The 14,816-nt window shown below is 37.5% G+C and overlaps 1 protein-coding gene across 1 annotated transcript in view; it reads right to left on the bottom strand.

Annotated features, from left to right (window-relative positions):
- The window catches only part of USP53 (ubiquitin specific peptidase 53), a 29,086-nt gene that overhangs the window by 9,939 nt on the left and 4,331 nt on the right, over positions 1–14,816 (bottom strand). Inside the window, exons 2-13 of the mRNA XM_063414988.1 lie at positions 11,421–12,127; positions 9,676–9,768; positions 7,658–7,792; positions 6,446–6,559; positions 6,277–6,359; positions 5,846–5,951; positions 5,279–5,425; positions 4,590–4,739; positions 3,950–4,121; positions 3,195–3,344; positions 2,429–2,572; positions 1,314–2,040 (exon numbers count right to left, since the gene is read on the bottom strand). Coding sequence (XP_063271058.1) covers positions 1,314–2,040; positions 2,429–2,572; positions 3,195–3,344; positions 3,950–4,121; positions 4,590–4,739; positions 5,279–5,425; positions 5,846–5,951; positions 6,277–6,359; positions 6,446–6,559; positions 7,658–7,792; positions 9,676–9,768; positions 11,421–11,564 — 2,165 coding nt within the window. The 5' untranslated portion in view covers positions 11,565–12,127. The remainder of the gene's footprint in view (positions 1–1,313; positions 2,041–2,428; positions 2,573–3,194; positions 3,345–3,949; positions 4,122–4,589; positions 4,740–5,278; positions 5,426–5,845; positions 5,952–6,276; positions 6,360–6,445; positions 6,560–7,657; positions 7,793–9,675; positions 9,769–11,420; positions 12,128–14,816) is intronic.

The raw sequence follows: 14,816 nt of genomic DNA on the forward strand, positions 1-14,816 counted from the left end.
TAGGAGGTACTGCCAGCCAATTGAAATTACCAGTCATATAAAGCACTTCTGGAAGTCCCGGGAAGTCAGCTGTATTTTGATAAAGTATGTTTCTTTCTTTATTTGACCATGTTTGAACAAAAATGTAAGCAGCTTCTTAATGAACTACACCGTTTGAATTTTATCATATCCTCTCACACAAAATGACACATTTGGGTGCCCCACTGCCTCTTGGGCATGCTTAAAAATGAGACCGTTTCAACTGTGCCAAATCACTGGTAGAGGCAACCATCAAACACTGAGAATACAACCATGAGTTGGAGTAGCTTTATACATAATTATGTCATCAACCAATAAAAGCCCATCAGGTTTTTGCATAGTGGGATTTTGTGCAGTTCGGTGGGAGGGAAAGAGGGGGACAAAGGAGAGAAAGGTCAAGGCTCTTTCCTGTCCTGGTATTTGCCATTCTCTTTTCCCATGAAATAATTTGCCATGAAAATACAAATCTGAATTTGCTTGGATCTAGCAAATTAGATCTGTCAAAGACACTAGGCTTGGGCTCCCAGCTGTGCTCTTCCATTTTATGGATACAAACAAAATTTGAAAGGAGAATGAATGGGTTTTAGAAGGATCTACATTCCACACAGTTTGTGATACACAATACTGAAAACTGCATGTAGAAGAATTTTAACTTTCTATTTCAAGCATCACATAAATTCAAAGTTGGAATGGACCTCTTCAGATCATAAAGTCAAACCAGTTTTAGTAACTTTACCCTTTTCAGCAAAGATTTATTTCAGACAGGTCAGTGAATTGCCAAATGATCAATATGTATCTGAGGTGATCTAGAAAACTGAATTTCTGCACTATGACTGGTAACAGCACTCAAGATTCACCTACTGCCATTCCCACCTCCTTGTCAGGGCCTGTACCAGTGTTACAGGTGTGATTAATATGGACACGGTATTATTCCATTACAGATGGAAAGTTACGCACAGTCTAAAAACCTTGTAAGTAAAGAAGTGTAGCAATTACTACAAATGAACACACCCTGCCCCTCAGCAGGGCTCAGCAGTTCTGGCTCAGCGCCTCCATAACTGGCTAGGTGCCTCCCAAAGAGAACCAGAGTGAAGGTAAATTGAACACTTAACTGCCCACACCCTTATTTCTAGATATACTTTAGCTTTCCACATACCTGATTTCAAGCAAGTTTCAAAGCATGTTTTCCTGGGTGGTTTTGGTTTTGAAGAACACATAAACATTAGAACAGGTTACTTTTCCATAAATACAAACTGTGCAAGCTCTAAGAGCATTAGCATTATTATTAGCATTACCTGCAGGAAGCACTTTCCTTCACATTCTTGGCATCTGCTGTACTGATTCCTTCAATAACAGGGGAGTCTGGATTTGCAGATCCATTGCTGATATGGTCACTACTTTCATACCCAGATTCTGTCCTCTGAATTTGCCAGTTATCACCATGGATTTTTCTCTCTGTAAATCCTTTGCTTTTTTCAGCATTCCCTTTTCCCTCAGAATCCAGTGAACTTCGACTTCCTGTATCCTGTTTTGTCTCATCTTCATATATAGTCATTAAACCCTTCTGCATTTGGTTCTCCTTTGGCCAGTGGTTAAAGCTCCGCTCCTTTTCATGCTTAGATTTACTGCTCAGGTTTGCTTTGTGCTTTGGGCTGTGCTGTTTTTTCTCAGTCTCACTGAAAATGCTGTCTACGTTCAGCGTCTCTCGCATTGGTTTCCAACCTTTACTCCTGCTCCTGCTGCTGCCACTTCCTTTGTCCCTGGAGTCCTGACTGGTGTCCGTGTCGTAGCCAGTGATGCCGTCGGTGCGTGTCCTTGTCACTGGCCTCTCCCCAGCAGGAGAAGGCTCTGCTTTGTTTGCTCCGTGTGCAGAAAGCTTTGCCTGGTGAGGTGCTTGGCTGTCGTGCTTGTAGGGGCCCCTTCCCTGGCTGCCGTAGATCCGCTGATCCGCGCAGTGCCTCAGTGCATTTCCAACCGGAGGAGACCCTGACTTGGCACTGGAACGGTCCTCCGCAATCAAGTCTTACAAGAACAAAAAGGAAAAAAGTTTCCATTACAGGTCTTGTTAATATTTCGTAAAATGGTTTGTGTTGGAATGGACTTCAATAATCATCAAAGTTCTGCTGCCCTGCCCTGGGTAGGGACACCTTCCACCAGGACAGGTTGCTCAGAGCCGCATCCAGCCTGGCCTTGAACACTTCCAGGGTGGAAGCAGTCATTTAATTGATACTGTTTAATGTTTCCTACAGTATCTCTACAAATCCAGTATGTATTTCAGAACACTGAAAGCTGGGAAAGCCTAATCTTAGAGTATGGTCTCTCTTAAATAGAGAAAAAAATCCACACAAGCAACACTGATGCAAAAAGTTATTTAATCCATTGAGTCTCTGGTTATATTTTTAAAATGTACCTCTTTGTCTCCCTGGCTCTTTCCTTGGTCCCCTGTCCGCATCTTTCCGCAAAGATGTGAAGCTTTTCATGTCAGCAGCTTTCTGGGCACACTCTCTGGATAAGTCCTTCAGCCTGTCCTTTTGTTCGGTATATCCCAACTTGGCTGCAAAAAATACTTCTTGTCAAACATCATTACTCCAAAGTAATTCATCACCAAAACACAGAAACATTTATGGACAGTAAGATTCAGTTTTTACTATTAGGGCTACTTCAACTGACTAATGAATTATTTAACACAGATTAAGAAGGTGAGATTTCTTTCCAGCCAGAAGATCGAGTCCATTACATACAGGACTACAAATAATGCTGATATCACAGTATTGCTGGGGAAGAGTGTTCTTCAAGAAGTGACACACAGAGCCACACCTCAGCCTCAGGTCACTAATGTGCCTTTTAATCAGCAACATCACTGGAAAGCTTGATAGTGTTTGAGAAATGGAACAAGGCCTCAGGAGCCACTTTAACTAAAGAATACTAATGGTATTAAATATTCTACATTTACAGCTCTCTCTGGAAAAGTTAACATTCCATGGCAGATATTCAGATATTACTTAAATATCGAAGAATCTTTGAATAACAACTGAGTCAATGATGGAATTTTTTTCCCTTAGAAATAGTTTTAGTTCTGAGGTTAGAACCCACCTAAAACACTATCAAATGAAACATTTCATAGTAAGACATATCTGTTTTGGTTTTTTTTGAGGGGAGAAATAGGGAATACATACCTGGACCTCTACCACCACTTGCTTGAATATGGCTTCTACTGAATGCTGGATTATCTGGCTGAAGTTTTTTATTACTCCTTTGATTAGTGGACTCTCCAATTCCATTCTCTTTCACATGGTCTGATTTAGCAGCAGAATGCTTTTCAAATCCTGTCAAACAACATATTTATCTTTAGAAATAAAAGGCTTCCTATTTTAAATTTCCAGTATCTAAATTAAAAAAAAAAAAGCTTTTTAATTGTGGATAAAAAAGTCAGAAGAGAAACATCAGCAAAACCCACACTACATTTCAATATACTAGGCAATAAGGTTCTGTGATATTTTATATAGTGCCATATTTATAGTGGTAGCCTGCAGTGAAACAAGGTCCTCAATTCTTTGGTCTGCTCCCTGAAGTAATCTATGTTCCATTGCTACACATGATGTGAAGACTAGCATGTCAAATTCAATTTGCCTTTTATATAAGTTCCTTGTAAATTATGCTTAGGATTAAATTTAAAAAGCCAACCTGAGACAGTAATACAAATTACAGAACCAAAAGATTGGATTCTTTTCCCCATTGCCCTCAATTTGTATCTCCTTATTAACAGGTCTGATACTGAGTACACACTAATCTCCTTTCTTTTGAGACTGTTTAGATAATGATTGATAAAAGTATTTCAGAACAAAGCAGCCAATCAGTTTTTTTCTCTTTTATAATCCCCATTTCAGAAATATAGGTGATACTGTTGTTAAAAAAAAATACATCTAATTACCCAGGTCTTCCGCATTTCCTCCTGCTGCCCTGCACTGAGACCAGTGAATAATCTGCTTTGGTGCATCTTCAGGAGACACAGCTGTGCCATCTGGGTTAGCATAAAATAGCAGCAATGGCTGGAAGTGACATCGAATGCACCTGGACACCACGTCTTTCCATTTTGTTCCAATCTAAGAGAAAAATCAGCAAAACAAAGCCCCACAATTTTATGAAGAGTCCTGAACCCAAATATGGAAGGAGTAATTCATTAAGCAAGAGATACCAAATGCCTAATTCCAAATGTACATGAAGTTACAACATTTTAGCACTGGTTTATATAAGCTGCAGCAAAAAGATAAAACTAGTATTGAATGGGACATACAATCAGAACATCATCCCTGTGGATACAGCTGCCAGTATCTTGTTTTTCCTTAAAAGAAATATAAATTCAACAACAGACAAGCGCATGAACATTCTGAAACATTCAGCATTTGTAAGGCACAAGCATAAAGCAGTGAAATAAATTCAAAAGGTAATTTTAAAAAATTACTTACACTTAAACAATGTTTGTTAAAATAAAAAAGTTATTTGACTTTCTTCAGCACTGGTGAAGAAAAGCAAAGACCCCAAAATTTGGTGGGAGTAGAGCCACCACTTACCTCTTTTACATTAGCATCATCAAACAGCACCCATTTGCAGCTCTTGGTGTGAAAGGCAAAGGCACAGTAATGTCGGCTCGTGTAGCAAATCATTCCCACAAGAAAAAGCTCACTGTTTTTGGCATTTTCATCTGTAACCCTATAAAACAGCTGTAAAAGTGATTACATACTTTAAAACACATGTAAAACACTGCCTCAGTTGCCTGACCTACTGCTGGCATTTTACCAAGGCAACTGGTATTTAGCGTCCTGTTGTGTTATACAATTTTTCCTGGGCATAAATACTGATTTTTGCACTTACTGCATCTATTTTAATGTTTTTTGGGTTTTTTTTAATATTTGAAAGAGTAAAGTATTTATGCTCTGGAATAATTCCACAAATTTCAAACTGAAAATGATATTCCTAGATTTTCAACTAGGAAGACTCCTAGCTTAACTATTGTACTTAGGGACAAAACACTTCCAACAGGATGTTTTCCTCTCACAGAAACTACATCAAACAGCGCATTATAAAGAACTGTAAAAGCAGACATAAACTTTATATAAATATATAAACTTTACATAAAGTTCTGCCATGGCTTATAAAAATACTATGAATATTTCTATTTTTTAATATATTCCCATACACATAAAATAAAAAGTAAAATTACATTCTAGAAAAAGCAAAGAGTAAGTTTTAAGAGAGATACCCCTGGAAGATAGAGTTGCGTTGCCAGATTCCGCATAACCTCTTCTGTCAGATCAGAGTGTTCTGAATCCCAGACCAAGCCGATGGTGACAATCTCAGGACAATTCATAAGAACACGACGAATTTTTATTTTTTGACCACAATTACTCTAGAAAAAACAAAAGAAAAATCATGATGGGAAGGAAAACGAAAGTGTTTAAAAATTGGAAGTCCAAAGTAGAGCCACTACACAAGAATTAGTTCAACAAAACAACTCTGCAATGTCTTTAATTACAAAATGTAGTTATGGTATTTGTTTCTAACAATTTAAGGGTAACATTCTTCATCATAAAAACCCTTTGATGAAGACTACGCCTTAACTACAGACAATCACCACCTTAAAACAGAAGTCTCTGTAACTGGAACAATAAAACATAAGTGTAAGAGCTTTGTTTGCCCTAAGTTGACTGCTCTGAAGCAGCAACACAACACATAACCCTGCTTTTAGAGGAATACTTCTAGCCTGATTTAATATCCTAAAAAGTCCTCCCTTATATCCCAAAGTAATGCAACGTTTTTGTTTACTTACAGGGCACTTTCTGTAGTCATCAGCAGTATTTGCTGCCTGCAGCAATTCCGCAAACATTTCTGGCTTGAGACGTTCATGCCTCTCCATCATTTTTTCTACTTCATTACTGCAAAAAATAAATTACATTAACCATGGATCTACCTTCTAAAGTGTAACAGATTTCAACTAAATATACTGCATAAATAAATAAAATAAATAAATAAATAAAAACACACAGTGGTAAAACAGCACAATACAAATTTCTTTGTCAAGCCCTCTCTACATCTTGCTTTTGAAATCCAAATGCTATTTTTGAACAGTATCTCAAAAATATGTTGCAACAAAAAAAACACGCATTAATTTTTAACACTTAAAAGCCTTTCTCTGGCATGCTTTGCATATTATTAGAAAGGTGTATATAAAAAAAAGAGTAACAAGAATAAAGCTCTTACCACAGGGCTGTGGTGGAAATGTAACGCACAAATTCCGTAAAAGGCAATGGATCTGATGATGCTCCACAGCTGCGACACACACACTGCAAAAATAAAAATACTTTTGTTTTTATTTACTCAGGAAACAGAAAACAAGGTATTTGCTAAACCAACCAAATGAAGGTCTGACCTGCTCATACAGCGTCATAGCAAACTTCTGGTGAGAAATACAAGATTTCGAAGTGCACATATCTGTTTCACTGTTTGGCACTAAGTGGAAATGTATCCTCTCAAGGATATTTTCCTAAAAAATATAATAATATAAATGTAAACAGAAGTGATGAAGTCAGAACACACAAAGAACATTACAATTTAGTACCCCAACTATGCCCCTTGGCTCCAAAATAGTATGGCTGCAATGAGTCTGTCCCCTGAATCAACAAGGCCATTCTTCCCTTTTGCCAAAAATAGCAGAGGTAATGGGAAGGAGTGAATCTATTCAGGTAGGATACAATATTCATCATACAGGTGATTAGTTCAGGAGTTCAAATGCATTTTGAATGGATGGAGCAGTGATAACAGGCTCTCTTTACTGACTGCAAGATCTCAAACAGCCTCTTTCAGGAGTTCTGCACTAGATTTTCCTACATATGTGAAGAAACATCTAGGAAGTAGGAATTAATTTGTGGATACTCCTAAAGGATGTCCAAAGCTGAAGGTAACTGAAGCAGCAACCATATTTCTTCCCCCTCAAATCCATGTCTGAAGGTTAATCCTGCAGGTGTTTTATGGTGAACATTTTCATTGTCTAACACAGGACCTCTTAGGAAGGTCACTTTACCACTTTAGAACTCTTTACCAGAGTTCTGTGACACCTGGAGTCACCTTTAAAGGCCACAGCAGTGGCTCATGGAGTAAGACACTCCACTGAAGCAGAAAGTAACTACAGCAAGATCTTCATTTATTCACTCTTGAGTAAGAAAATGGAAATCTCTTCTGCAGCAGAATTCAGCAACGACCTGGCCAGTTGTAGCACACTGTACTTCAATAGCTGGTGACTCAATACCTCCAGGAACAGACAATATATTCAAATCCATAGGTGCTTCTCCTGAGAAGATAACCTTTCTCTTCATCAAAGGATTTCTAGGAGTGACTCAGAGTTCATCATCCTCACCAATCTCCTGCTCTGCCTCAGCTACAGTGTTATGGGAGGAAGGTATAGAACAAATGCAAGAGTTCTCCACCTCCCTTACCTCGCTTACACTTACTCCACGTGTCTGTTGCCCTAAATCGTCATAAGCAGCTCAGCAGGGTTATGTTATTTGAATCCTACTCATGAGCCTGGAGCTACCAAAACCCCTAAACTGACATGATTCTCCTCAGCCCTCAGAAGGACACTTACAAAGCATTCTGCTGCATCATCCATGAATCCCAGCTGGAAACGCTGCTCGTCCTTGAAGCTTTCTGCCAGGGCGTGTCTCATGTTGTCCGACGGGAGGGCTTTTTCTCGGCTGTGCTGGAACTGTGAGAAGATTGCCTAGGAAGAGATGCAGTGATTACTTAGCTTCCTTAGCCACTTGGCTAGATGCCGTGGTTCTACACAAATACATCATTTCTTGCATAGATATGTGAAATATTTATATTTATAATGTTTATATAGACCCTTGGGACTTTCAAAATTATTGTTTTCACGTTACTATGTTTGTATTCTGCTACTGATTCCTCTACAAGAAGTTATGGTACCAAGCTAAACACTGAACCTTTAGAACAACCACCTGTACAAAATACCAAACTAAAGGCGATTGACTTGAGTTCCCAGAGGCAACACAAGCCCTGTTCTGTAATTATAAGGCTTTTTAATTTGGCCCCTGGAATAGCAGTACATCCGTATGTGTCTCATGCCTACAGATGGTGTGTATTTCTTAGGGCATAATGTAATACCACTCATGATTCACTAAATAATGTAATATTTACTGCTTAGGAGGGGAGTATATCTTTATTAAAATGATGGATATGCAAAACCTCCCATAAATTAGATAGAATGCCAATAATCCTTGCTAGGAAATTAGCTCAGTGCTGAACCAGTGCACACAATACAAGAGAAAAGGTCAATATCTGCAGTTCTGGAACATGATAATAAATTGCACTTGGTTTTTAAATCATTTCCCAGAAGAGAGAGTTGGCTGCTACTTTTCTTTTTGGCAGAGATACCTATCCAAGTGAGCTCATCATTTAGCAAGTAAAGGAGGTTGATTCTGAAAGAACTGAAAGTTCAAAGCTATTAAATGAATTACAGATTTGCAGATACTTAAAGGTGTATTCCCCAGTCAAGAATTCTAAGTCAAACTTCAAGGAGAACTGAAGAGACTAAAGACAAAGCAAGTCAGGAGAAGGCATGTAAAATGTAAATAAGGAGATGCATTCTTCACATAGGCTTCCTATGGTTAAAATCTGTTGGACAGCAGGCAGAGATAAAACAGAGAAGCAAAGTTTCACTGCTAACAAAAAGTAGAGTTTTAGCCACAATGCATTCCAGGGTGTCTCAAGTATTTAATCTTCCCTCTCAAAACAAAAAGCAAGGACTGCTGACAAAAATTACAGCCACTATCCCCATGTAAACATTCAAAACAAAGTTTTGAACAGATCTGCTTTGAAAACATTTATCACTTCCTGTTTTGGCTGCTAGGTCATTTTTTGGTAAGCAACACAGCTTTATATGTCCAGCTAAAAAAACTAAACAAACAACCAGTGCAAATAAGCAGTTGTGCAGATAGGTATTCTCAGTTTAGAAACCTGCACAGTCCAAGTCCCAGAATTTACTGGTTATGCTTTTAATTTATAGGAGAGGCTGACAGAGATAAAATATCCTTCATTGTTAAACAGGTAAGAAGGGTTAAAATAGCCCAAGACCACAAAAAATCCCCAACCCGACCAAAAACTCCACCCAAGTCACAAACAAGTCACTGTTCATCCTCATCCATTGTGTATATATTGCATAGAAATTAAAATGTCCAAGATTCTGAACACAGAACAAATAGAATTACTCAACCAGTATCTTAAAGAACCAAGAAAGCAAAACCAGCAGTACAGAACACTGGGGGCAGATACGTCCCAATGAATTAACTACTCTTTTTTGAGGTCAGTACATAGGCCATGGAGTTAAACATCACAACTACATTGTTAAAAAAATAACTTATGCCATTCTAACCAACCCCAGAATACTGCAAAATTTCTTCTTTAAATACAAGAAAATATTTCTCTTACAAATATCTGTTAAAAATGTCCATAAAACTAAATTGCTTCTTTACACAAGCATGACTCGGTCACCCAGGAATAGGTAGAATACAGACACAAATTTAAAAAATAATAATTTATTTTCCCTCATTTTGAAATATGGTTTTTCCAGAATTTTTTATCTACCTTTAAAGCACAAAATATGCAGGCATCTCCTTGACACACATGCCCAGTTAAACCTCTTAAACTTCGTCGAAATATGTCAAGTTGCCATAATACCTATAAAAATAAAGAGAAAATATGTAATCAGTTCTGAAGGTTCTTTGTCTAACACAACATACAGCAGATTGTAATTGGTTTTTTAAATTTCACCTAACATACAACTTAAGTACCAATATTACTGCAGGAAATGTGGGGGTTTTTCCATTAGTTTGGTAAATTATGGATGTGGAAATGGGAGTTTTACATTCAGCAGTTAAAATTTAGATCTTTTAAACTCTCAAGGAAACAAGCAACAATCTGAACTCTGAACAGGAACTGTAGCAGTTTTCTCAAAGCTCTACATAAAAGTCTATGTATCCTTATGGTCTCTTATCAAAATGATTGCTGAAATACATTTGTTTTTCCACAGATTAAAATAATCCTGGCGCTCACACAGGTATGTTTCTACCTTTTATTTGTGTAAATACCCTCCAAAAATGTGGTAACAGCTTGGCTACCCCACACTGCTTTCAATGCCTAATGTCTTAGGTACACATGAAGTGAAGCAGTTCAGAAAGTTGTCTATCAAAAAAATAAAAATAAAACCCCTAAAAATGAGTTGTCAAGAGGCAAAGTAAGACAGCTACAAATGCAGGGGGAGAAAGATATCCTATCTATAAATATAAAAGCTAAAATGAAATAGGATGCATTGGAAAATGAAAGTCCAAAGCTCAGTTCTGAAGGCTGAGCAGAGGTTAAAACAAAAGAAAGAAAGGAACACGTTCCTCCTTGTAAAAGGGCAATCACCAACCATCTGCCACTGTTAGATAAACAGCACGGGGTTGTGAAGTCGTAGGATTGTCTGAAACCAGAACTAAAAATTACTTCGGGCTTCAATACAGGGCACCTAAGTGAAAACAGCAGAACTGCAAGAGAATATAGGTCATGCAGCTCCCACTGGATGCAAAATAGCAAACACTCTGTAAAACTACAGTACATTTTCATTTTAAATACATATAGATACCATACACACCATGTAGCTGTACCTCTCATATTTCCTAGCTTTAAATCCACGCCAATTTTAAGTCTTCCAATTTTTAGGCAGTCTATGCCTCTATTAAGCCCTCGGCCAGTTTGGGAAATAATCCTGTACAAAGCATTCAGATCCAAAATGTGAGCATTACAAGAAGTACCTTGTTATAAAGAGAATTCCAAGTCATATTTCTTTGGTACCAAGCGTATCGCCTACTCTAATTCCACAAATCTTTCCTAAGATTAGAATCAAACTCTCACTACATGTGCATATTCTGATACATCCCAGTATCACAGGCTCATGTGCTAATTCTGAGAAAAGAGGATTCTAATAAAAATAGTGTCCTAGTCAATACAAGTAGTAATTTTTGCCCCACATAAAAAAAGTGTCACGTAAGTTTTGGAAGTAATTTAGCTATGTTTGACACAAATATTCCTTTTAAAATTCAAGCAGAAGGTTTTAAAGTTTTAATTCCTATGTTTTCAAATACAAAAGGAAAGCTTTTCACATATTTTTGACACATGCAAGTAAAGTTTTGTGCAAAATAAAGCATTAATACTCTCAATTCTTTGCAGTTAAATGCTGAATAAAATTACATTTGTACAGTGTCTTGTTCCTACGATTGCCATTTTTGTTTCCCACACACACTTAGGAAAGTCTATTCAAAAAATGTTTAACAGATGAAGTTTTTTCTTACCTGAACAGCACTATTAAGAAAGCAGCTGTTTTGTCCAGGTTCATTTAATAAGCCTTTTGTAGGGGCCAGGGACAAGATACTTCCAGGCTGATAAACTTTTCCAAGGTTACCCCCGGGTTTTCTTAGGAATTTCACCCATGCCATTATTTTTCAGAGTTTATATCACAATATTCACACTTAAATATTTAACGATATGATGGGTGCAAGGCAAAGAAGGTGGTTCTACAATAATATTTCTGTAGTCACGGCATTCCATTCAACTCCGTGCAGCAGCAACCATCCACGGGCTTAAGTCCATTTTCCATGAGCAGCTGTGAGCCATCCCTCAGGATCAGTTTCCCAGTAAAAATACAGCTGAGCAAAGTTTTAAACCCTCAGTCTTGAAAAAAATAAATAAATAAAGGTGTCCAGTTAAGGTTAAAACATGTTAAAAGTCATTAGAATAAAAGTTCTCATTAAGCAAGTTGCCCAGTAACTGACTTCTTCCAGGGATATCGATAAAGTATTACTATAAATCATTAGTTGGATTATACTGAAAGTTTATATGTTTATGTATATATATGTCACAGAACTGGAAAGTCCTTGTCAGGTGTTATAGTCCTGTTCTCTCATTTTGTTCCATCTTCTTTTTTACTTCTAACTGTAACCTGTGAAATATATTCCAGTTTAGAAGAGTCCATGTTTATTTCATTCTCTTTCCAGTGAATCTGAAATAGGAAAGAAACAGAAATTATATTAAAAAAAAATCCAAAATGCTAAAGAGCTTCTAAATCAGGAAAGAGATCACGGCTAAAACAATCTCTAAATCTAAAGGCAAAATAAAATAGCCACAAAAGAGGAGAAGAAAAAATCACCACCTGAAAATTGTTTTTAAGGCATAAAATTTAAGTTATTTTATCTATCATAATTTATTATTTTCTAATTTCTTACACATATCAAAAGACAAAAATAAAATTGCTGTAAAGGTTCTCCTAATAACCAGCAACAGCCTATAAAAGGACCATATAATACATGAGTTATTCAATCTTTGAATCTCCAAGTATAATAAAAACATTACCAAGAAATAAAGCTTTTTATTCAAGACTCAGAAAGCTAAGCTGATTTTCATTTCAATTTTATGGATGGATTGTCAGCTAGTACTCAACTTTCAGAAGTTTGTACTGCCTACTAAACACTACATAAATGTGTCATTAACCTGGCTGCATTCTCAAAGCAACCAGAAAAACAGTACTAAGAGCAATGCAAGAACATTCACTGCCCCAATACCCAATTCCAAGATTTTCAAATTCCAACAATAAGGGTTGTTTCTCCAGCTCTGAAGGAGCATGTTGAAGGTTAAATGAGTCCATTTCCAGAACATCCCCACAACCACAGGTAAAGCCCAAGCTGTGATCTTCTCACAACAATGGATTATTCTGTCAGTTTGGCATTACTACACCACTCACACAAACATTTGTAGGAACAGCACAGAACAGAATACATTTAAATAAACCAACACAATTGGGGTTGCATATGTGGGAAAGAGGGGAAAAAAAATGAAATTTGAGCCTCACATTTCAACTGAGAAATTCACCTTAGATTTCACAAGCATGTGAGATACTAAAGACATATCAGTACACTCCAAAACCTGCAGCTTCTCACTAGTTTTTTTCCACTGTGTAAACTTATCAAGATTAATGAGGAGCATTAAAAAACAAAAATTAATTGTGTAGTTGGAACACTGTATAAACTGGAAGAGAACTTTGCTAAGCTCAGAACAAGCAATGCCACATTCACACAAAATCATTCTACAGCTCTCTAACACTGTACAGCCGGAATATGTGGCTTTCAAAAATACCTGCAGGAAGTCTTGCACCCCTAAAACCATTTCCCTTTATTTAAGGGAAACATTGGTACTTGCTTATATTTAAATAAAATCAATAACTGGAACCTAACCAAAAGTCTCTCTTGCCCCATGAATAATAGGATGAGTTCTGTTTGTTTACTGATGTTACTGTATCTCACCCGTAAGTAATTTGATTTAATAATACTGGAGATAGTAAGTGCGATTTGTGGCAGCACTGAGCAAGGAGTCCGAAATCTAGCTGGAAACTGACCTTGACAGAACATCATGTAACCATTTTGTTTTCTTTATGTTCACTTCAGTTAATCCAGAAAGAGGATAGGAAAAGAAAATGTAGCTGGAAATGTGTATCAGCCTCAGATCTCATTAGAAATACACACTCTAGTTTGGAAACAAGCGTTTTCTGGAAGAATTTAGGACAATGACGAAGAACATTCAATTACTGAGAACTTACAGGAAGTAATTTTCTCTTGCATTTCAGGGATGCCCTACAACTAACCCTCCATGCACCAAGCATTGAGCTGTTGGGCTGGCTCTCCGGGAAAGTTATAATGATTCACTGCAAGAATTTAATGACAAATATTTTCTGGATTAGCTCTGTGTTACTGTCCCATTGCATTAAAATGCTTCCTGCTGAATTTCACATCCACAAAGCTGTGAATACAAATAATTCCATCTATCACACAATCTTATTCTAATAAATTGCATAACACATTAATTGCAGTTTTCATATGAAGAAGTTCCACTGCAAATTTTTTCTCCACTGCATCAAATACTAAGGTGCATGGCTTCTCAGTCATTAGTAAAAGAGCCACTGTAGATGAGCCTTCCAGTGGTGCCAGAAGCAGTGGGATTAATGGGATTAATTTGTCATCACAGCCTCTCCATAAGGTGAGAAAGAACATAGTAGCATCTTGTCTTGAAATTTACATTGGACAAATATTTCAGTTTTGATTTGGAAAAAAAACCCAACAAAAACCCCCAACAAGAATATTACTCCTCTGCTGACAAGCCTACCCCCATCACAGATGGCTGCATAAACCAGAGAAGTGATGCTGCTGATCAGTTTTGGCTGCTTCACCTCCCATGAGTTTGGGTTAACTTTTAGGTGACTGGGACTTGGACCATACTTTCATAACCTAAATTCAGTAGTCAGTAGAACTATAATTAGGACCTGAAGACTTCTTCCTTGTCAGTGGTAAGCCAGTGCTGCTAAGGGCACTGCAGCATTTATTAACCTCTGGGGTTTACCAGACTTTTTTGAGTTCTTGGCTTGCCAAAGGTGTGAGTGACAGAGTACAGACCACCAGCCAGTTGTGGATGCCCCATCCCTGGCAGTGCTCAAGGGCAAGCTGGGAGGGGCTCTGAGCAACCTGCTGAAAGGTGTCCCTGCCCATGGCAGGGGGTTTGGAACACGATGATCTTTAAGGTCCCTTCCAACCCAAATATTTTGTGATTGAATCATACTGAGTCTTCAGTAAATGCAGTATTTCAGGAAAAGAGTTATTTCACACAGTGTTGCTGACATTCTATAGAAGACTTTTAGCAGTTGA

The sequence above is a fragment of the Prinia subflava genome, chromosome 18, assembly GCF_021018805.1.
Source record: "Prinia subflava isolate CZ2003 ecotype Zambia chromosome 18, Cam_Psub_1.2, whole genome shotgun sequence".
Lineage (NCBI taxonomy): Eukaryota > Metazoa > Chordata > Aves > Passeriformes > Cisticolidae > Prinia > Prinia subflava.